At 39.9% G+C, this 23,867-nt stretch overlaps 1 protein-coding gene across 2 annotated transcripts in view; it reads right to left on the bottom strand.

The window, feature by feature from the left end:
• The window catches only part of LOC131187942 (tumor necrosis factor alpha-induced protein 2-like), a 32,829-nt gene extending 20,417 nt beyond the window's left edge, over positions 1 to 12,412 (bottom strand). Inside the window, exons 1-5 of one of the 2 annotated variants that reach the window (XM_058162771.1) lie at positions 11,822 to 12,412; positions 7,135 to 7,477; positions 4,977 to 5,586; positions 2,744 to 2,858; positions 733 to 855 (exon numbers count right to left, since the gene is read on the bottom strand). In XM_058162771.1, the coding sequence (XP_058018754.1) occupies positions 733 to 855; positions 2,744 to 2,858; positions 4,977 to 5,586; positions 7,135 to 7,459 (1,173 nt within the window). In that variant the 5' untranslated portion in view covers positions 7,460 to 7,477; positions 11,822 to 12,412. The remainder of the gene's footprint in view (positions 1 to 732; positions 856 to 2,743; positions 2,859 to 4,976; positions 5,587 to 7,134; positions 7,478 to 11,821) is intronic. The other variant, XM_058162770.1, reaches the window with a different exon arrangement.
• Between the last annotated feature and the right edge of the window lie 11,455 nt (positions 12,413 to 23,867).

The following is a 23,867-nucleotide window of genomic DNA, read 5'->3' as shown; positions in this document are numbered from 1 at the left end:
ATCTATTTTAGTTTTCTATCTTTAATTTTCATTCTGACAAAGAATGGGAAATGTTATAGATAGGGGACTTCCCAGGGTCTGTAGGTCTATGTAGTGTTATTTTGGGGAGTAGTAGTAGCAATTGTGTGAGAATATGAGAATATGTGTGTCAGAAGAACAGGGTTCAAATCATAGAAAAAAATGTATTTAAAATGAACTTAATCAAACCCATGGATAAGAACATCTGGAATCTGTTTGCACAATTCTCAATAATAAATCAACCTAAGAGTTTATTAGGCAGTCCAAAGATCTGGAATGAAATGGTTGAATGTAGGAGTATTGCAAATGTACCAGTGACCTTAATAGTGATTAGAAAATTCCACATCAGGCCATCCATTATTTCAAAGTTTTATTGACTTGCTGTAGTCAAGATAGAAACAAAAATAGTTTTGCTTTCCATTTTTTGTCTTGGCATATATTTTCCTTTTAATTCTTCCATTGAAATTACTTGAAAATTACTCTGCCAGATTCAACTATAATAGTGTGCTAGAACTGGGAATGGGCTGATGAGGAAAAAAAAAAAGATCCAGTGGAACCAAGATTACTGTGAATGTCCAGGAATGCCTTCTTGAGGTGCCTCCCCTATCAGGGTAGATCTATAATTATGGATCTTTCCACAGGAATGCTGCGGTCCTGGAACAATTTTTAGGAGTTGATTGCATAATACACAAATATAAAATATTTGTTATTTACCTTTATAGCATCTATTGATAATTCACTATGATAATAATCATCCAATATCTCTGGTGCTGCCCCTTGTGTCCAGCTCTTGACTTCTATTTTCAAACAATTGTCCAGACAACTTCTAACAAAATCCTTTGTGAGAAAAGAAGACCAAAATATACAATTAGCAGCTATCTCTCTAGAAAGGCATATATATTTAAATCTAAAGTACTCTTAAAATGTATGAATAGCAACTCTGCTGCACGCTATGCTACAATTCCTCCACTAAGTAAAAAAGTAGCTCATGAACAAGGATTTTGAATGCTGGGTTTCAGTTTAATAGGCCTTTGCCTACCCAACTGAGCTATGTAGGGGCTATGGAATGAAAGCTAATAAAGAGCCAAAATGGTCCATCCGCAACAATGTCTTCTGGAAAGTCCCCCATACAAGAGTGGTTACCCTTTCTGGTAATAGCAGGGGCCGTGGTAGCTCAGGCTGGTAAGAAGCCTGTTATTAGAACACAGTAGCCTGCAATTACTGCAGGTTCAAGCCCGGCCCAAGGTTGACTCAGCCTTCCATCCTTTATAAGGTAGGTAAAATGAGGACCCAGATTGTTGGGGGCAATAAGTTGACTTTGTAAATATACAAATAGAATGAGACTATTGCCTTATACACTGTAAGCCACCCTGAGTCTTCAGAGAAGGGCGGGATATAAATGTAAATAATAATAATAATAATAAAAAATAGCAGCACCTATAAAAGGGATGAAATGCTCCTGGTTCGGACTGGATCACCCGATCCGGTAGCAATCTTGGCTGGTGGTTCAGAGAACCAGTAGCAATCGCAATGCAAGGCTCCGCCCACCTGCCCGGCTGTCATTACTTCCTGATTTTAACCAGGGAGTAATGTGTTTTGTACCCTCTGCGCATGCACAGAAAGGTTTTGCTCATGCACAGAGGGTGTATGCACGCATTTGATGCGTGTGTGTGTGAGCAAAGCGAAGGCACGGCACGTGCTCTTCCAAACCGGTAAGGAAGGTAAGCAGCTTTCACCCCTGACCTATAATATTTAGGACTATATATGAACTTTCCTGCAATAGCCCTTGGCTTCTTAACGAGGTTCTTCTGGGAATATGTGAGTGGAAGAAGGACAGACATCAGCACCAGGGAAACATTATCCAATTCTGGCCTCTGGCATCTACTGTATATTGGACGTCAGGTGCTGAGCGTGGGACTGCAAGGAGCAGAAACATCTTTGCATCTACATTCCAAATTCTAAACTACCCAAGAACAATAAGAAAAAAACCCAATAATTGTATTTTTCCCATTGTATTAGCAGTGCAGTATTGAATAACCTGAAATAGCTGTAATGGAATGTGGGAATTGCCCTGAAAGATGGAAGAGGGGAAGAGATGCTGCTTAGGGAACAATCAGATAAAAAGGGGAGTAGTCCATAACTGAGCAATGGGCAGAGAAATAAACTTAGAAAGAATCTGCTCTAATTAATCAGGTGGCAAAAAGAGACCGTGGGAGATTTGCACTTTCAGACTTGCAAGATTTCATTAATGTCTCCTTGTAATAAAGTAGGTTTAGCTCACCTTGTTGCATTTCTTGTCTGCTTCACTTGGGTAGCTGACAGTAGTCTAGTTTCAAGTGTAAGATTAAATTAGAAGCATCTTACAAACCACAGTGGTTTTGTTTACATACCACATTAAATCAAAGCTAAAGAAACAAAAGGATGGCTGCAGTACATGGGACTGTGGGTGGGGCCACCCAAAAAGCCAACATGGTAGGTGTGAACATAGAATCCAAGCTTAGTCCTTATGTGTTAGAAAAAAAGCAGGGCTTTGATCATGAGGTTGCACCCACTACCTTGATTATTTTTTTGACCCTCAGATGGGTGAGATGTGAAAACTCAACCACTGTGAAAAGTGACAAGTTAAATCTACAACTGAAGAACAAATGTAACACATTGCACAAATTCTTATATGAACATAACTAACTTGAAAAGCTATGGAGTAAAACATAAGTAGAATTCTTACCACTTCATGAGTCAAGTAAGTTTGTTCAAGCTGTCTGATCTGTCCCAACGACAACAAGTTTCCAAGACTAGCTTCATCCAACTCTTTAACTAAAACACTGTTGTTTTTAATGTCCCTGAAATAGCCAAAAAATATCTCATCAGTTGGTAACATATTCTTCCCTCATTGTTTGATTCAATTTCCCAAAAACTCTCAATATAAAGCAGATGTGAAAGTAGGCTATTTGCCACAGAATGCTTGGATTCAAATGTGAAAACCACCCATATTGTACAACCAACATTTCACATTTGACTTTTAAAGACTCCTAGTCTTCAAAAAATAATTGATACTGACAACCTTTATAGTGACAATCCAAGCTACTGAAACAAGAATGGGAAATGCATTAAAAACAAGATTTTTAAAAGAAGGCTAAATGAACCCACCTTGCAACAGGCAAGAAATCTAAAAAGCACTGGAGTTGAATTAGTGGGGAGAACTGAGGACAATTGTTCAAAGTTCATTGAAAACAGACACTGCTTTTGAATATCCATACCAGGTCATTGTTCTATTTTCTCAAATGGTAATTGAGGGCAGCTTAGATATTTTCAAGTCTGCCTTTTATGGTTAGATATTTTCAAGACTGCCAAACTTCTTGATAATCCCTATTTTCAGAAGCATGTATTTTCATATTTCCCTGCCAATGTGCATTTGGGCAATTTTCCCTAAGGCCTATTTTTAACATATTCTGATGGAATTTTCATGCTTCCATTTTTGTATGCATTTTTAATAGGAATCTCAAAACTAAAGGCCAATTACTTTCCACATCAAGAGGTTATTGGATAGATTACTGGTATGTTTCTGGACTGATTTAAGATGTTATGACTTATGAAGCCCTATATGGTGCAGGGCCTGATTACTTGACTGACTGCTTATCTTCCATGATATCATACTAACTAGTTCAATCCAATAAACTTTGGTGGACGTCAAGTTGCTTCAGTTAAACAATGTTGTCTAACAGGACCCCAGAAATCTTATCTTTTCTTGAGTGATGCCTGCATCTGGAATGAGATTCCCTATATTTGCGTGGTCTCCATCCTCTGGAAAGCCTTAATATCCTAATTGTTCTCCTAGGCTTTATGGTTATGTTGATTGGGCCACTGCTAAATTATGTGTAATTATATTTAATCAGATCCACCATCAGCTTTTGTTTCCTTTTTTATTTTTTTTATAATTATATTGTTTTTGCTTTATTATTATATCTTTATTATTAACAGCTGTAGTGGCACAATGGTTAGAATACAGTATTGCAAGCTAATTCTGCTGAGTGCCAGCAATTCAATTCTTAACCACTCAAGGTTGAATCGGCCTTTCATCCTTCTGAGGTCGGTAAAATGAGGACCCAGATTGTTGGGGGCTGTCATGCCCCCGTCGGAGTCTGAATCTGCAGATGATGACGAGCTGGAGATGGAGCCGACGGAGATTGAGGGGGTGGCTTTGTAGGAATATGGAGAGGAGCAGGACGAGGTAGCCAGAGCTCCTCAGGACTAGGCCGGCTTGTTAGCAGGGAGAAACGGGGGCAGGATGACTGAGAGAAGGCAAGGAGTGGAAATGAGGAGTGACGGAGCTCAGGTGATGAACAAGACCGCCCCCTCCTGATCCCAGAGTATGGAGAATGGAGAGAAGGCGAGAACAGCACAGGGCGACCTGACAATTCAGGAGATCATCCTGCCCCTCTTCACAAGGCACACCTGGGGACTGAGATTTAAGGAGACACTGTAGGGATGGATGTTTGTTGAGAACAAACACTGAATTTGTAGAGTTTTGTGTGCCATTGCAGACATCTGGAGTTTGCAGGACTGCTTGTTTTTTCCTTGCTTCGTGGACTCATTTCCCGGTTTCTTTCCTTTGCTGGATTGCGCACAGCCAGAGGCTTCTGTGTGTGTGTGAGTGTGTGTGTGAACTTTGCTCTGGGACTTGCCAAGAATGTGGGAGCATTTGGGGAAAATTTGGAGCATTAAAGGGGAGTTTGAACTCTCAGCTGGCTGTGTGGCCTTCGTGCCTTGTCCCGGATCATCACCGGGGCCATATGTTGACACTGTAAACCACTTAGAGAGGGGTTTAAAGCACTGTGAAGCGGTATATAAGTCTAAGTGCTATTGCACACCAGTTTTATTGTACCTTGCCTAGAATAGATTGGGGTCTAAATTGGTAAGACTTGCAGAAAAACCCAGATACAGTATAAATCATTACTTACTTTGGATATAAATTATGTGCCCAGTTGAGAAGAAGGTAATTGTCATCTTTGTTCAATTCAAGCTCAGCAAATCTCTCCATCTGAGATGAAAAGTAATGGTGGTAGAACGTGGCATAAGTTCTGCACACCTGAAAATGCTCAGGGTAATGGCATTTAATATGCTGCACCACTGTGATCATGTCATTCTTCATAGTCTTACCCATATGCAAGAAAGTGTTACCAGTGGTAGAGAGGTCCTTCTTACAAACCAAAGGAGGTGTGCTCATTCGTTCTTCTACAGATTTCTGGATAGTGTTCCTCCATTCCTCTTTCCATGTTTTGAGCTGGGAATGAATAGATCTCTCCTCCTCCTCCTCCACCCACATAATAACTGCTCTCACTGCATTATTCAGCAATTCTGGTTTTGTTGATGCTATGCTGATAGATGACTGTATGATGTTGAAGACCTCTTGATATAAAAGTTCTAATAAATCCTCAATTTCAGTCTGATTGCCCAATGTTTCTTCATCATTTCTGCTGTCCAGATTGCTGTTAAATTTTTTTTGCATGATGAGATGTTGACTGGCTTCGTAAAAATGTTGGCTCTTAATCAGCGCCTTGATTTGGTCAACTGGCAAAACAAAGTAGAAATCAATGTCACGTGATTGACAGGTTACTAATTCATTCAAGTTATAGTCTCCTTCTGTTACCTTATTTTGTTGAACTGATCAGTCCATTTTGAAAATAAATGTAATGTACCATTCAGGAAATATCTGTTATTCTGGATGTCTACTGAATCCAAAATATCTCATTTCTAGAGAGTTATATAATTTGCATTATGGCATTATTGTACAAATGGTGTCAATAGCTCTTGAATGAAAGGCATGTTCGAAATCTAATAAAAATATTTTACTCAATTAAGATCATTTGCAGAATTATATCAATATGTAATTTACATACATTTACCGTATATACTCGAGTATAAGCCGAGTTTTTCAGCACGTTTTTTGTGCTGAAAAACGTCCCCTCGGCTTATATTCGGGTCTATACGGCTTATACTCGAGTTGTTTTTTTTTTTTAAGCCCCTCGGTTTATACTCGAGTATATACGGCTTATACTCGAGTTTTTTTTTCTTCTTTTTTTCACATTTTACCGGACGGCGCGGGGAAGCCCTGCCGGTGCAGTGAGAGGGCGGGGCGGGGGAGCCGCCAGCCTTCTCAGCTGAGGAGGAGGGTTTCAACCGGTAGGTGCCTCATTTCCCACCCTCGGCTTATACTCGAGTCCCCAGTTTACCCCAGTTTTTGGGGTAAAATTGGGGACCTCGGCTTATACTCGGATCGGCTTATATTCGAGTATATACGGTAATTGCTCTGTCTGGGCTACAAAGAATTTATATTCCATGGATACAAAAGTATTGTCTGTTATTTGGGAGTGACAGCCAGTAGCAATGAGTACACTGCTGAAGGACTTGAAGGATCAGGTTAGGAACTGATCATCTTGGACGAAATCTATGTGATCATAAGAGTTGACACTGAGTTGATGGCACATAATCAATTAAAAAGAGATTGATAGTAATAATGTCAGAAAAATCTTTTTGGCAAGGAATTCAAAAACTAAGTCTTATCACAAGCACCTCATGGAGAATCATGGATGAATCTCTCTCTCTCTCACTCTCTCATTAAAAAAAAAGCCCCTTCTCTTTTGTAGATCATGTCTGTCCTTAGGGATGAAAAAGTTCATATATCATGCATTAAGCATCAAATTGGACATGATAGTCTACATGACCCTTCTTGTCTACACAAAGTCCACTAACTACTTCAGATGTCATTTTCTTGCATGGTAGCAGATATAATTTTATAAAACAAGATTGAAATTTTCAAGATGGCTAATTCTAATGAAAATTCAGCCAATTCACTTTTGAAATTTTGTATTTCACCGTTCAATTAAAAACATTTTCAGTTCTGAGATTCGTGGATGACACTTAGAATACTTTGAATGCTTGATGCCTACCTTGCCAACTCTTCTTGTAAATCTACAACCTGGACTACAACATATAGCAGGGGCTTCCACTTGGCAGGCTGAGGAATTCTGAGAGTTGAAGTCCACAAGTCTTAAAGGTGCCATTTGGAGACCCCTAATATATAGTGACAGGTTGTTCCATATGATCATCATTCTGTACCTGTAATCGGCTGACAGTTTTCCTCCTGAGGTTTCTTTTCTTTTCTTTTCCCACCTCTGTCAAATAAATAATGAACAATTTTTTTTTTCAGTCCTGTTTTCTGCTTGTCCTTATCATGGTCTGTTCCAGTGAGTTCCAAAGGAATCTGCTTGTAGTTCTCAGTTCTCATGTGGTTTTTTGGATGGGTTTCTTCAGAGGATGATTCAATTGACAATGAATCAGGTTCTGATTCAGAAGATGTCGAAGCTTTGGCCATCATCTTGTTTTTAGTCTGTTTAGCAGGTTTTGGAGGACTGCTATAGAAAAGGGGCATTGATTTTAGCATCTTCTTCTATGGAAGACCCTGCAAATTATATTAAGAAATTATCAGACTCCATAATTTCCATTCACTAAATAAAAAGACAAGTAATATTATAGGAAAACAGAGATAAAACATTCCCAGTATACTATGTCAATGTATCCCCAATAGTGGGGATACAATGTATCCCCATTAGTTGAGAAGGTAAAAATATTCTGAGGCTCAAATTATAATGTTTAACATTACGTTAGAGTATTTGGATTCTATAGTATTCTACAATATGTGAGCAAAATAGATAAAATACTGTAGGTTTATAAAATATCTTTTGATATTATGAGTTAAAAGGTTTCAATATTGTGCAGACAGTCCTCAGGTTACAATAGCAACTAGGGCTGGAATTATCATCACTAAGCAACTCATGTCACAAGAAAATGTTGCTTAGGTACAGCACTTCCAGCAATCCCAGTTGCGGTTGTTAAACAAAGGCCTCATGGGTCATTAAACGAGAACCTCAAGTGACTGTGACTGTGCAGCAATGTGGCAGTTCAGGATACATTGCAATGTTTGTTCCATCTCAGCCATGTATCTTGGGTTAAACCTAAATATATGCAATGAAAGCAGATGATCCTATCAAGAATATATTCTGCTGATGAAAGACTTTTGCAAGTGACTATAGCTAATTCTGGTAAATAATGCTGACTTTGGTCCACTTCCAATACAGATAATGCAAGGAGAATGTCTGTGTATTCTTAATTATCTATGCAAAAGATTTATGTTTTCCCTTGCTAAATCCATGCACAACTGATAAGACTATAAAGCAAAATTTCCCCGTAAGGCAGAGAAAATGTATAGCGACCTAAAGCAAAGGACTGAAAAATACATGAGCAGTTGCCACCATTTTTTATTTTTCTTCTGAAGGAAAAAGGGAAATATTTACAGCAGGTCTCTCAAGGGAAGAACCGTAATCCAGCTCTAATTGCATCTTAGAAACAATGGCTCTATAATTTTCCAAGTTTAAAATGCTACTTAAGAATTATGGGGAAAGTACACATGATGTGAACTGTTTCCTTTCCTAAACTACACTCCAGAAGGTCTATAAATGCAGACATTTTAAAAAACTCCTTCAGAGCAAGGTGCCTAAACAATGGTGCCTTCTTTGGATTATAGTGTGAACTATTCCTTGCGATTCCATGCTACCTGGAATTGATTGAAACTGAAGTCTAAAACATCTGGATAACATCATAGTTTATATTAAAAGCCATTACGATTAAACACTGGATTGTCAATCCATCCCAATGAATTGCATTTTCCCCCACAACACATCTATACATTCTAAGACAGGGGTCCCCAACCCCTGGGGCCATGGCCTGTTCAGAACCGGTGCGCAGCTCATGCACAACCATCTCCTCAGACCCATGCCGGTCCGCAAAGCTGGAAAGGTTGGGGAATGCTGTTCCAAAAGAATACATACTTTCAAAAGTCGTTCAATTTAATTAGTTTTAAAAGACTACACATTTTTCATCCTAGTTTTCATTTTTTATAAATAACTCAAGGTTGTGAACATACCTAATATTCCATCCTCCTATTTTTCCTCAATAACCACCGCAAGGTGGGTTGAATGGAGAGAGAGTGACTGGCTATCCCTCAAATGGCTTTCATGCATACAATGGGACTAGAATTCAGTGTGCCAGCAGTTTCTACTAGAACTAGAAATGCCTTGACTACTAGACCAGTGGTTTTCCAACCGAGTGCCCAAAGTGCAATGCACACGTGCCCCCCCCGGTTGCGCTCCACCCTCTTACATGGGTGCATGGACCCTGCACGCCCCATGCCCCCACGCATGCACGTGCCCTGCCCTGTGCACGTACCCCGCCCATGCGTGCATGGCCCCCTGCACATGCCCCGCCCATGCGTGCATGGCCCCCTGTACATGCCCCGCCTCCCGTGGATGTGCGGCAGAGACCTGATGACCAGGTAGTCAGTGGGGCAGCTGAACTGGGGCGATGGCTCGCGTGTTCACAGAGGGCACTGTGTGTGGCACGCATGCCATAGGTTTGCCATCACGGCACTAGACGAAACTGATTCTCTGCTGAAGGATTTCAGCTCTGTGCAACCAGCCCCAGAGATGACAGGACATACTCTTAGCTGCCAGTAACATCTCTACAACTTTCTCTGATGGCTTCTCCACAGACTTTCTAAGGAAGGGGTGCAAATGGCAATCACATGTTCCTAGGAAACTTGGCAAATAAATGTGAACAGGTTGCTTAGTACTCTGATTATGTGACTGGGAGGGTTTGGTGCAATGTTTTGTGATGCTCAGAGGTGCTTTACAAGTCATAAAGCACCCTTTATGAGACCTTTGTTAATATGAACTGTCATTAAGCAAACGGTCATGTGAAAAACATTAGATGTAAATAAAAATCTGTTCAAAATATAAACAACGGAAGTGCATCAAATCAGTTTTATTAATGCTATTTTAAAATCCAGTTTTAGCATATTGCTTGCAAAAAGTAAGGAGGAGGGTATTTAAGAAAAGAAAAAAAGCATTTGACACTAGAACAAAATCTTTACTTGAACACATCCCAATCAAATAAGTTAAGTACTTTCATAAATTTCACTAATTTCAACTAAACTAAAGTAATTGATCTGTGGTTTTAATGTTTTTCATCAAACAATATAAACAGAGTTGCTTGAAACGTCTCCAGTTAAGGAAGACTGCATAAAGCTGACTCTCTGCCCTTTGGGTTATGAATAGCATGTAATTATGAACACAAATGAAAGTTTTATTTCATCCTATTTCAGAAGAAAGGTTACACTTTTAAAATGAAAAGAAAAAAACCTGGCATTTCAAGCCTCCTGAATGAATCTAAAAAAACCTCCAGTCCTAAAGATGACCTTTTTATCTTCAGCCCCATCTGTGTTTTGTGGCTTGGCTCACTTGCTTGATTGAATCACTGCCCATGGAAATTGGAATTCTGTGGTTTCTTTGGGCTGCTGATGTGAGAGGATATTTGGAGTCAGATAAAATTCTGTGATAAGCAGATTTCTTTCTATGCCCCAACAGCTGCCCCGTCCTTCCCTAACCTCTACTAGAAGAAGAAAAACTTGCTTCCATCTATGGTTTGCCTCTAGTGTTTTAATCAAACCATGGTCTTTGACAGATTATTCTCCTTACAAGCTAAATCTTGTTTTCAGAGCCTGGTTTACTATGAGACAATTCAACCAGCCAGCCTGGTTTGGTTAAAGTCTTAAACACACCACAAATTTAGGCTTTCTTGTCATGTATAAATAAAATATGTAATATAAGACCTGAATACATGGTGTGCCTGTGATTTAGAATATTGTACACCTGTTGATTGAGTCAAATTTAAAAACCATTAATACTGACTTGCCCCTTAATGAACTCACTTTTTAATCATCACTGAAATACTGCAGTTTTGTTCAAACGTTTTAAGCTGTGGTTTGTTAAACTGTTAGACTGAATAAGCCATACACGGCAGAATGCATATGTTACATTAATCAAGCCTTTCTACTGAATGTGTGGGATAGTAATAATAAAATTATAACAATGGAAATTGCCATCGCAACACATCTGGAAACCATCAGATCAGAAAAGACGACCCATAAATCATAGTTTACAAGCCACCAATAGCTGGATTTGCACAAAAGCCTAAGTTTTATAGGTTTTTTAGCATGTGGTTTCCAATTCTGCAAATTCCTGTCTATGGGAATTCCCTGGCCATAGTTGCCATAATCCATTTAATAGATTACCAGGGAGGCCTTAAATCAATTGAAGTCAACCGAGAAGCTCCTGGAAGTTAATTCCCACTGCTCGTAGTTTTTCCAAAGAGAAACTGGGCCAGACTGAAGATAGGAAGGCTAGGGGAATCTTCCCGGAAAGTCTATCATTGTACACTTAAAAGAATTTGCTGTTGCCCAAACACTTGTAGAATGTTTACTTTGCCCTCCCTTGAGCAGTTCCAGTAAGAAGGAGAAGGGCAGCAGACACAGAAAGGAAAAGGCGACAATAAACCAGATCGGGGTTGATGGGTGAGAAAACTTTAGCGAGATCCGCCGCTCCCATTGCGTTCATACATTACATTCACTTTCTGGACTTGCCCCTAAATCATGAACTAACCAACGGGCTGAAGTTGCACAAGATGCAAATAATAATAATAATAATAATAATAATAATAATAATAATAATAATAATAATAATAATAATAATAATAATAATAATAATAATAATAATAATAACCAAGGGGAAAAGTAACCAAGTTTAGAGTGGGTGGCGCAAACACAATCCGAGGGCTAGATCTTTTTAACAGAATTGGGTAAGCCAGCGCGAAGGGACAGACGGCGAAAAGAAGCGCGTCGGAGACCACTTACTCGGTGTCTGGAAGTCAGAGCTGGCAGGCGAGGAACCGTCTTTCTCCACCGGCGGCCCGATGATACAAGCGCTCTACTTTTGGCAGAAGCTGTTGACGCTCAGGCCTATATACACAGGGAGGAGGCGGGGAGGCGAGGGGGGTGGTGGCGAGAGTGGTGGTGGTGGTAAATGGCTTGGAAACTCCGCCTTGCCCGAAATAAGCCAAAAGGCTCGAGGAAAATTTCCCGGCAAGTGTGGAATTTCCAATAAATCAGCCTCGGCTTCTCTTCTCCCCGGGGACAAGTCGAGTGGCGGTTACTCGAGGGAGGAGGTCACATCTCCGGGGAGCCTGGAAAAAATTTGCATTTTAGCAAAGGGGAAAAAAAAAAACCCGTCGCCCTTCCGCACGTTTTTGAGGGCCCGCAGAAGAGCTCGAGGGAGAGGCGGCAGTTACTCCGGACGGGTGCCTTTCTTTCGTTTCTCCATTCCGACGCTTTAACAATAAAGCTTGGACACCCTCCCCTCACTCCGTCCCCCCTTCACCGTGCCAAACATGAAGAGGGCAGGCAAGGCGCTGGAAAGGACCGCTGCCTTCAGTTGCCAAACCGTTTGTCCGCCGAAGGAGGAAAGGAAAAGCCGAGCGCAAAAGCGTGCGGCTACAGGAGTAGCCGCTTTTCTTACTCAGGCTTGCTTACTCACCTCTCCTCGAGCAGGAATAGCAGGCTTGCACCTCCAACTGATTTGGAGTGTAGGTTGACTGGGTTGTTTTATTTATTTTTTAAGTTTTTTTTTTTTAACAAGACCTGTGTTTAACACACAGAATCATCTATTGCAATATCCTTCCTGTAAAAGACTACTTCAGCTTCAGTCGCAATAATACAAGAGCAAACAATAGACTCAAACTTAATGTTAAGCGCTTTAATCTTGATCGCAGAAAATATGACTTCTGTAACAGAATCATCAGTGCTTGGAATACTTTACCTGACTCTGTGGTCTCTTCTCAAAATCCCAAAAACTTCAACCAAAAACTGTCTACTGTTGACCTCACCCCATTCCTAAAAGGACTATAAGGGGCGTGCATAAGTGCACAAAAGTGCCTACCGTTCCTGTCCTATTGTTCCCTTTTATTATATCGAATTAATATAGTTGTTGCATACTTTTACTTATATATATATTTTTATGATGTGTTGTTTTATATCAATGTTTGCATTTACTGTTGTGACAAAAAAAAAAGTGGTGGTCACATGTTGGGAAGACCATTACCCCTCTATCCTGAGTGGTTTTCTCTTGAAGATGTACTTGGTCACCGAAAGATCAGTTGTTTTCCTCTGCAGAAAACCAAACCTTTCAGATAAAAGCCACAGCCTCTAGTCAACCCCCAGTCTTTCTTTCTGCAGCAGGCATCCAATAAATACTAGGGGGGGTCCTTGGTGTTCTCTGAGCTGGATTGTTTTCCTGCAGACGTTTCATTACACAAACTAGGTAACATCATCAGTAAGCACTGATGTTGTTACTTAGTTCATGTAATGAAACGTTAGCAAAAAAACAACCCAACTCAGAGAGCACCCAGGACCCCTCATTTCAACCCCGAGCAACAAATATTCACCTTTATTAATAAATACTAGATTCTTGTCATCTAATAACCTCAGTATTCTTTCTTCTCCTTTCTTGGGCAATATAGCTGTGGAAGGATGTATGGCTCTAAAACCCACCAGCAAGTGATCAACAGGATGGGAGGCCAAAATTCTCCGCAACCAGAACTCTGTGCTGACTTTAAAACCACAGGCCTCGCATTGGCTTTCCCTGCCCTGATTCTCTCTCCAGATGGATTGCATTCCAGGGTGTATTTCCTGTTACCATGCCAGTTGGGGATAATGGGAACTATAGCCAAGACAATAGAAGCCAGCACGTTGAAGAAGAATAAGTTACATCAGTGGTGGGTTTCAAATTTTTTTACTACCGGTTCTGTGGGTGTGGCTTGGTGGGCATGGCTATTCCTCCATTCCATAAAATCTCCATTCCCACCTCACTCCAGGGGAAGTTTACTGCAAAATCCTCATTTCCTCCTGATCAGCTGGGACTTGGGAGGCAGAGAATAGATGGGTGTGGGGCCAGTCAGAATTTTTACTACCGGTTCTCCAAACCACTCAAAATTTCCGCTACCAGTTCTCCAGAACTGGTGAGAACCTGCTGAAACCCACCTCTGAGTTACATGGTGTTTCTAGAAAAGGGTGGATATAGTTCAGATGAGAAAATAAGTCCAGATTTATTTATGTCCTAAAAATCAATTTCTGTCTTCTATATTTTCTGGCTACTTTTAGAGTGGTAGTGGAAGTTGGAGGTGAGACACCTTGCTATTTTACTCCTCCTAATTGTCAGGCATTTACTGGCAGAGGATGAAGGTTAAGAATAGGACAGCTGCCTTTCCCTCTGACTGCCTTTCTCTTTTACTCACAGTTCATCTGTTTGCACCCACAACATTATTAGAAATCTTTATGAATCATATCATGCTCTCTAACTTACTTAATACACTGGTGTATGAATTAGGGGATGGTGATGGAAATTCCCACAAAATTTGAACACCTGCGTAGCTATATAAGTTGATCCAGTTAGAGATAATTATGGGATGCCTAAAATATTCTCCTACACTATAGGAACAGTGGCTTATTATTTATTAATATCTAATAAATATATTTTTATCAATCATGTGAGAGGATATTTAAGATCAAGGACATAAAGACCTGGATCTCGGGTGTCAAACTCATGGCGTCACATTGCTGTTTTGATGTTTTTCCCCTTTGAGGAGCTGGGGTGGGGGTGGCTAGTGCAGGACACATCCGGCCTGTGGGCCACTAGTTCAAAAACCCTGACCTAGATGGTATAGCACACAGATTTTTCTTTTGGAACTCCTTTGTGTAGTCAAGAGGAGACTGTATAATATGAAAGTATATGTATGGTGGTGCAGTGGTTAGAATGCAGTACTGCAGGCTACTTCTGCTGCCTGCTGGCTGCCTGCAATTTGGCAGTTCAAATCTCACCAGGCTCAAGGCTGACTCAGCCTTCCATGCTTCTGAGGTGAGTCCAATGAGGACCCAAATTGTTGGGGGCTATATGATGATTCTGTAAACTGCTTAGAGAGGGCTGTGAAACACTGTAAAGTGGTATATTAATCTAAGTGCTATTGCTAGTCCTTGACTTACAAAATTTTCAGTAACAAGTTTTTGTCTGCTATTAACCTTCAGGAAGCTGCAATCACCTGGTCACGACTTCCACACATTTAGGTCAGTCTGGGATGGAGATTTAAAGTTGCTTTTGTATAGCAGACTCAAAGCAAAAACAAATACCCTGCATCAGCTAATTGCATCCCATCATGGATTGGTTTTTCTTCAGTATATTGGCCCTTATATTTACAGGCCATTGTAAAAAGTCATTCTTTAAGCTGCTTGCCTAGTATAAATCTAATCAAAACTGTATGCCAACCTTATCTTTATTCTTAAGTATAAACATCCCATAATGCCAAGAGGAGCTTTGCTTCTGGGACTGATAGCATCTACCATATGAATGGGAGGTGGGGATGGAAAGAAGGGAGGAATCTCATGACTTATGTAGCAAGAAGAAAAGAATTAATGTCTTCTCCATAAATCTAACATTTATTCCTGAATAGTCTATTGCAGCAATGTCAGAACTGACAGTGCCACCCATCTGTTTGGTGTGTATCTATATGACTGTGGGTAAAGATCCTTATCTTAAATTAAATAATATGCACAATTATTTTCTGTCAAAAGGATCTGGCAGCCTATTTTTGTGAATTTTCAGTTCCTTCCTGTGGAGAAAGTTAATTATTGGAATTTAGCAAATCGATAGAAGTTGCAGTAATCTTGTTCAGCTGTCTCCAGCCATTGACTTCTCAAGATAGTTTGGATGACTGACTCCATGATTCATGTGTCCTCAATAGCTCTAGATGATAAGAACTGTGGTCCAGCACAACTGCACAATAACAGGCTTAGGAGAGGCTGTTTTGGTCCTTATGAGTCACTGTGGCACAGTGGTTAGAGTACAGTACTGCTGACTGCCGGCTGCTGGCTGCCTACAATTTGCCAGTTTAAATCTCACTAGGCTCAAGGTTGACTCAGCCTTCCATCCTTCTGAGGTGGGTAAAACAAGAACCCAAATTGTTGGGGGCAATATGCTGACTCTGTAAACTGCTTAGAGAGGGCTGTAAAGCACTGTAAAGTGGTATTTAAGTCTAAGTGCTATTGGTATGTAGCTAATCCTGGAAAAGAAATTGTTCTCATGACTGTCGCAACTAAATGTTTATTGTCTTGCATAATAGTGTTATTATTTTACTTCTGTTGAAAAAGCCAAATCCTGCACACTGATCCCATCTGTTTCTGCTTGGTGGATCAGCTAGAGTTCCACAGCACATGGAATCAGATCCTGCATTAAATTATGAAATATTTATGAAACAATTGTATCAAAGGAGAGGGTTTGAACATGCCATTTAGTGAAACTGGATTTGGTATTGCACCCTGAAGCCATGATCTTTGGTCAGGTTTCTTGAACTTTTCTCTTAAAGAATTACAGTATTAATTGTTCAATTCGGATCAGTGCCAAATGTGGATGTAGCAATGGGTTGGTAAAAAATGGAAAAGATAGGTACACATGTTTTCTTAGAGTCTGTGTTGCAAGGCACTCAGATGCATCTGAAAGTGTCTACTGTGAGAAGCAGGAACGCTGCGAAATGAAATGAGGAAGAAGGCTTAAATTGTTATTTAACATTACACAACTGTATTTCTTCTTTTTTTAGTAGATGACATCTCCAAAGAAAATTATAATTTCAGTATTGTTCTTTTAAAACTTCCAGTTTCCACATTTGCTAAGAAGTAGACTTTTAACTGTTACAGAAAGTTTATTGTGTTTTATAGTTTCAGTGTCTGAGCTGTTTGTTTCTTATGACTTCTTTTTTTTTCTTTTTTACAAAGGGCATCCAAATCAATTAAGAAATCTGAATTAATTTCCTTCAGACCTGAGGTTAATTTATGATGTTTGATTATCTAGTGGAATGATTGCGTACTTAAAAAAAAATTAAACTTTCCAAAGGATTGCTCCTTCCCACCTGGGAAATTCCATGAGTAAATTAAAAATGATGCAACATTAAGCAGATGGTGTTGGCAGGGGGGCAGAGGTCGACCCTGAGGCACCTCACTTGTGGGGTGCCTCAGGGATCTGTTCTCTCGCCTCTCCTGTTCAACATCTACATGAAGCCGCTGGGCGAGGTTATCCATGGTTTCGGGGTGGATTATCATCTGTACGCTGATGATACGCAGCTGTACATTTCCACCCCGAACCACCCCAACGAAGCCGTCGAGGTGATGGGCCGGTGTCTTGAGGCCGTGCGGGTCTGGATGGGGAGGAACAGGCTCCAGCTCAACCCCTCCAAGACTGAGTGGCTGTGGGTTCTGGCGTCCCGGTACAGTCAGCATACGCCATCGCTGACTGTTGGGGGGGGAAGTACTGACCCCCAGGGGAAGAGTGCGCAACTTAGGCGTTCTCCTGGACAATCGGCTGTCTTTAGAAGAACACTTGACGGCCGTCACCAGGGGAGCATTTTATCAGGTGTACCTGATTCGCCAGTTGCGCCCCTTCCTTGATCGGGACTCCTTACGCACGGTCACTCATGCCCTCGTCACTTCCTGCCTGGCCTTCTGGGTGTGCTTCATGGTTTTGGTAACTATCTTCAAAGCGCTCCATGGCTTAGGGCCGGGTTATTTACGGGACCGCCTGCTGCTACCGAATACCTCTCACCGACCCGTGCGCTCTCACAGAGAGGGACTCCTCAGGGTGCCGTCGGCTAGGCAGTGCCGGCTGGTGACGCCCAGGGGAAGGGCCTTCTCTGTGGGGGCCTCCACCCTCTGGAACGAACTTCCCCCAGGACTTCGTCAGCTTCCTGACCTCCGAACCTTCCGCCGCGAGCTTAAAACACATCTATTTATCTGCGCAGGACTGGATTAGATTTTAAAATTTAAATGGGTTTTAAATGGGTTTTATTATGTATATTGTCATTTTTAATTATTCGGCCATTTCTAATAAGTTTTTTAACTGATGTTTTATTTTGTATTTATATGTATATTTTTAGTTGGCTGGGAATCGCCCTGAGTCCCTAGGGAGATAGGGCGGTATACAAATACGAAAAATAAATAAATAAATAAATAAATAAATAAATTATTGCAATGCTCTCTACATGGGGCTCCCCTTGAAGAGCACCAGGAGGCTCCAGCTACTCCAGAATGCAGCCGCGCGGGTGATAGAGGGGGCACCGCATTGCTCCCATATAACACCCATCCTGTGCGGCCTGCACTGGCTGCCGGTAGCCTTCCGGGTGCAATTCAAAGTGCTGGTTACCACCTTTAAAGCGCTCCATGGCTTAGGACCGGGGTATTTGCGACACCGCCTTCTGCCACCGATTGCCTCCCAATGACCTGTGCGCTCCCACAGAGCGGGACTCCTCAGGGTGCCGTCGAACAAACAATGTAGGCTGGCGGCCCCCAGGGGGAGGGCCTTCTCTGTAGCTGTACCAGCCCTATGGAACGAGCTTCCTCCGGGTTACGCCAACTCCCCGACCTCCGGGCCTTCAAACGTGAACTGAAGACCTTATTATTTCACCAAGCGGGACTAGCCTAAGACATATTTTAGCGAAATTTTAATGGGTTTTAATCGGTCTTCGACCGTTTTAGTGATTTGGCCAGTAAATATTTGTTTTTAATTGTTTTTAAATATTGTTATTTATTATATTTATATTGTATTGGTGTGGGTATTTTAATTTTGGCTGTAAACCGCCCTGAGTCCTTCGGGAGATGGTGCGGTATAGAAATGTAATTATAAATAAAAATAAATAAATAAATAAATATCTTTATTAACAAATAAAGGACAATATTTGTAGCACTGAGTTGAAATGAGAGGTCCCTGGTGCTCTCTGAACTTGGTTGTTTTCTTGCAGATGTTTCATTACCCAAACTAGGTAACATAATCAGTGCTAGTCCTGATGATGTTACCTAGTTTGGATAATGAAGGACTCCTCATAGATTTATTTCTAGACCTGTTTCTTCCTAAAAAAGATGAAGAACCAGTAGTGCTATTTGATAAAGAACTAAAAAAAAATACATTATTCAAGAGGCTGAAACACAAACTTAATGTCCCAGTAGAAATTATATAGCTTAAGAAGATCAAAGTTGTACAATTATTAACAGAGAAACAAATATAATGCAAATACCAAAAGGATGACACACCTCTAAAACATTGATTTTTGCTTCTAGTAAAATTGTTATTTTTTTCCTAATATTAACCATATTTTTTTCAAGGTTGTGTCTTTTATATCCACTCTATAGATTTTTAAAGTTCTTCGCTTACGTTTTGATGGCAGTTTCTGTAATTGCTTCATAATAAAGTTTTCTCATACATGATACCTTGTGGTAAGATGAGCATCCAATAAATTTAATAAATAAAGTGAAATAACACAACTATCGTGCAGTTCACAAATATTAATGAGTCACCATTGATGACTCAGGCAGCTATATAAATCTGATTAATAAAAATAAATAAATAAATAAAATGTCTCAGCGGTGTGCAATTATGCCTCAATTATGAATCCTTTATCCATTGAATACTGCACTGTTTGCAGAGGGTGTGATGCCACCTCCCAAGAGGGAAGGATAAAGACTCAGTGACAAAGGACGTGTTTTGCAGGATTAGAAACGACTCCCCTCTAAAATCATCGCAAACTGCTGCCTGCAAATTTAAACAGTTTGCATGATGCATGATGACTCAGTCATCTCACTTTCCTTTGCCTGATTCCCAAAGAATTCCTAAGAGGTCTAAAAGGGGCGTGCATAAGAGCACAAGAGTGCCTACCGTTCCTGTCCTATTGTTTCCTTTCTTTATATTCAATTAATTTAGTTATTACATACTCATACCTATATATATACTTATATATTGTATAGTTGTTTCATGCTTACACTTATATATACTGTGTGACAAAATAAATAATAAATAAATAAATAAATAAAATTAGAGTAGTCTTTTTCAAATTGTGGACCCAAATATATCAGATAATGAAAGGATCACCCAATGAGACATCCCCGGTCCTTTTTTGGCTTTTAAGGGTGTGGGAGTTCCTTTTTTTTTTATTTTTAGCAAATCAGATGATGGTGATTACGATTGCATTTGTAAAACTCTTTAATTTCTTTTCATTTTTACCCATACCCAGAAAATCTATTTAACACTTGAACTCTGTTATGTACCATAATAACAACAAAAAGGTAAAGGTAAAAGTATCCTCTGTCCAGTCATGTCCGACTCTAGGGGGTGGTACTCCTCTCTATTTCTTAGCTGAGGGAGTCAGCATTGTCCAGAGACATTTCTGTGGTCATGTGGCCAGCATGACTATACACCGAGGCACATGGAACATTGTTACCTTCCCACTGAAATGGTCCCTATTTATCTACTTGCATTTTGCATCCTTTCAGACTGCTAAGTGGGCAGGATCTGGGGCAAGTAATGGATGCTTACTCCATCTCATGGTGCTTGGGTCTTTTTTTTTTTTTAATTCAAAAAGTTTTACAAAAATTTTTTTCCCCCTTTCCCCCCAACCCCCCTCCCTTCACTAATACCTCCCCTCCCCTGGCTTACCGGAACAAGCACAAGGTATAGTTAAAAATAAAACAAACATATGCTAAGAAAATTTTCCCCCAAAACTATTATACCAATTTTCCCTCTCTAGCTCTGACTTCCTCCTAATATAACCAAAATCCTTCAAAAAAATAAAAAATAAAAATAAAAAATAAAAATAAAAATTAACAATAGTAAAATATAGAAATCAATAGAACAAATTAATCCTAAAGTATTTAAAACCAGCTAAAGCATAAAAATCCAATCCAATTCAAAAAATATGTCCCTTATAACTTCTATAACCATATAATTTTCCCCCCATGTCTTTCTTACATAAGATCTTTTGAGAATATTCTATTTAAAATTTAGTGCAACACCTTATAAAATTTCAATACAGAAAATTACAATATCTATTCAACTTTAGTCCTTCCTCATCAAAATCCAGTATAGATCCAAATACTAGTCTTTTATGATAGATATAAAACATATAATCAACCCATTTCTTCCAGATCTTACTCACAAATTGTCTTTCCGGGACACTAATATTTTTGTCTGTTAATATTTTAAAAAAACCTTGTTTCAAGGATAATACTTTTGTCTCTTGCCATTTTTTTTGATGCATTAATCTCTGTCTTTCCTTCATTACTCCTTTTAAAAAGTCAATCACAATATTTCCTAGTAATTCCTTATGTCCAAGAATCCAAAAATTACTGCCGTATATTCCATCAGTCCAAAAAGAAAACTCTTGGGAAACATTAAGCTTGTGAGTCTTTTCCGTTCGAGGGACAATCTCCTGTAGCACAAATTCAGGCATTTCATCCAAACTATTTAAAGAAAACTTCTTTACATCAACTTGTTTATTCACGATCAAATCTTGATATTTATCCACTTTTATTTGTATCTCCTCCATTCCATTTTCCGAGTGATTGCACTGGTTAATTTGCTCCAAGCTCTCATCCAAAACATCCCCATTTTTTATCAATTCGTATTTTTGAATAATTAAATACATACTTTCTGTGTAGTCCTGTATAAAGTCACAAATCCATTCTTCTGAAAGAACCTTCATGACAAAGTTCCTGCTGAACTGCAGTCCACAGTCAAACACAATAAGATAAAATCTCCATTCAGTTTCGATTCAACAGCAAGGCTCCCTTTGATGTATCGCTCTGCTTTCAGTTTCTCTAAAACGCCATTTTAAACAATTAAAAGAAGGGGGGGGAAATTTTCTCTCTTTTTTTAAAAAAAGGTGGAAGTCAGAAAATCAAAAATACTTGCAAACCAATAATTGTTCACTCATGCTTCTTCCGTCTGCTTTTAGAAACCACAAAAAAAAAAAAATCAGTTGTTAGCAGAAGTGGACACCTTCCTCTTTTCCTGCTTTTTCAGGAGCGCAGTGAATACTGGAGGTGGGGGAGGGTTCAAGGGGATTCGACCTTTCAGGACTTTGCATTACAAAAACAAAGCCCCTAGGGGAATCTACCACTATCCCCCCCCCTTGCTCTTTCTCTCTCTTTCAACCAGAGAGGGAAATTAAGCCGGGATCAGTTGTTATCACCGGCTTTTACCATATTCAATGCGGAGTGCCATAAATTAGCACCCAGCGAGAAAGGTGGCGCCACCCAGAAGCCATGGTGCTTGGGTCTTGAATCCAGGCTATCAGCTTTCCAGTTGACAAGCTTAGTGTCTGTAACCATTGAGCTATTGTGCCCCCTTTTAACAACAAACCTTAGCTCAAATATACTAGTGAAGTATATTCTTCAACAGAAATCTCTGGCTACTAAAGGAATGTGTTGATCTATGGTCCAAATGAAATTTCATGTTTAGATATTCCTGATTGCATTTACTAGTCGTGCTTTTTTGAAGGGACATTGCTTGTGCAAAATTACAATTTCACATTGCACAGCAGATGTGGAATCATAGTGGGTAACCACTTGAGCTCTTTCACTATTTTCCATTTTCTGAATTTTAGCATTTGTGTTATTGCTACTATAATCAGTATGCCCCAGTGAGCCAACTTTCTGCTACCAATCCATTTTCTTGAATCAGTTGATGGATGGACACCATGGCAAGGCAAAAACTGAAACAGTTATTGTGTTTTCACCAGCGTATAGTGCATTCAGGGAGGTGGGACCAGGTAGTGGCTACTGGATTTTTCCTAGTTAGCAGTTGGCTTTCACGGGAAGATAAGCTTATGGTGGAAAAGGACGTCTGCCTATGACAATAAGGAGAATACAACAGACTACATGATAGATTTTGTATAACCTATGATCCAGGAGCCTAGTTTTGAGACTGACTAAGATCTTCTGAACCTTTGGTCTGTTGGCTTGCTTTCTCGGCCATCATTTATCTCCTTTACTTTTTCTTGTTTCGCCTTTTTTTGATTTTCCTCTGTGCCGCATTCACAATGCCAAACGTTGAATGAAACTGTAAGCTGAACATCCTTAACATAGCTATGTTCTATAGCAAGGATAGACAATAAAGTCTGTATAGATGACAACGTCTCTGTAACCATCTCCATGTCATCTGCCAGACTACCTCCCTTACTCAGGTACTATTTTTTAACTATACTTCTAATTTCTAAAATGCAAAACTGTGATGCTATAGAGCAAAGTATCAGCTTCTTTCTTGACAAATATGCTCTTCAGTTTCCCATAGGATTGTAGGCCTCCTTAGAAGTAAAAATGGTGCCTGATTATAGCCCAGTGTTTGGTTGAAAAATGTTTTTGCCCAGAGCAGCAGCAAAAGTAAAGCAGGATGATAAGGTGTCTCCTAAGAAGATAGAGTGACTGGAAGTTACTGTACTTCTTTGCATTTAGATAAATAGATGGTTATAATTTATTCTTACCATGGTAGTCATGTTATGAACGTGCCTCCATAGTTCATAGCTATTTCATGAGAGTACTCATAACATAACTCATAACATATCCAAATGTCCCTACCAACTCAGTTTCCTTAGCTTTTTGTTGTCTCTTTTGAATGGTATATAAATATGGTTTCTCTCAGTGAAGTCAAGTATGTTGTGTAGTACTGCTGTCATGGATTTTTTCACTAGGTCTGGATCTATGGACATGAAATGTGCTGTGACATTGAATAAAATGTTTGAAAGCAGTCAGAAGACATGATGAAAACTCCTTAATTTCACAACACATGTACAGACTGGGTAACTCTGAAGAATCTAGTCAACAATGTCTTTCCTGTCGAAGACTACTTCAGTTTCAACCAAACAATACACGAGCACAGAATAGATTTAAACTTAAAGTGAACCACTCCAATCATGATTGCAGAAAATATGACTTCAGTAACAGAGTTGTTAATGCCCGGAATGCACTACCTGACTCCATGGTCTCATCCCCAAATCCCCAAAGCTTTAACCAAAGACTATCTACTGTTGACCTCACCCCA

This window comes from Ahaetulla prasina, chromosome 1 (assembly GCF_028640845.1).
Source record: "Ahaetulla prasina isolate Xishuangbanna chromosome 1, ASM2864084v1, whole genome shotgun sequence".
Taxonomy (NCBI): Eukaryota; Metazoa; Chordata; class Lepidosauria; order Squamata; family Colubridae; genus Ahaetulla; species Ahaetulla prasina.
The sequence above is the reverse complement of the archived record's forward strand: the minus strand, read 5'-3'. Positions and strand labels throughout refer to the sequence as shown.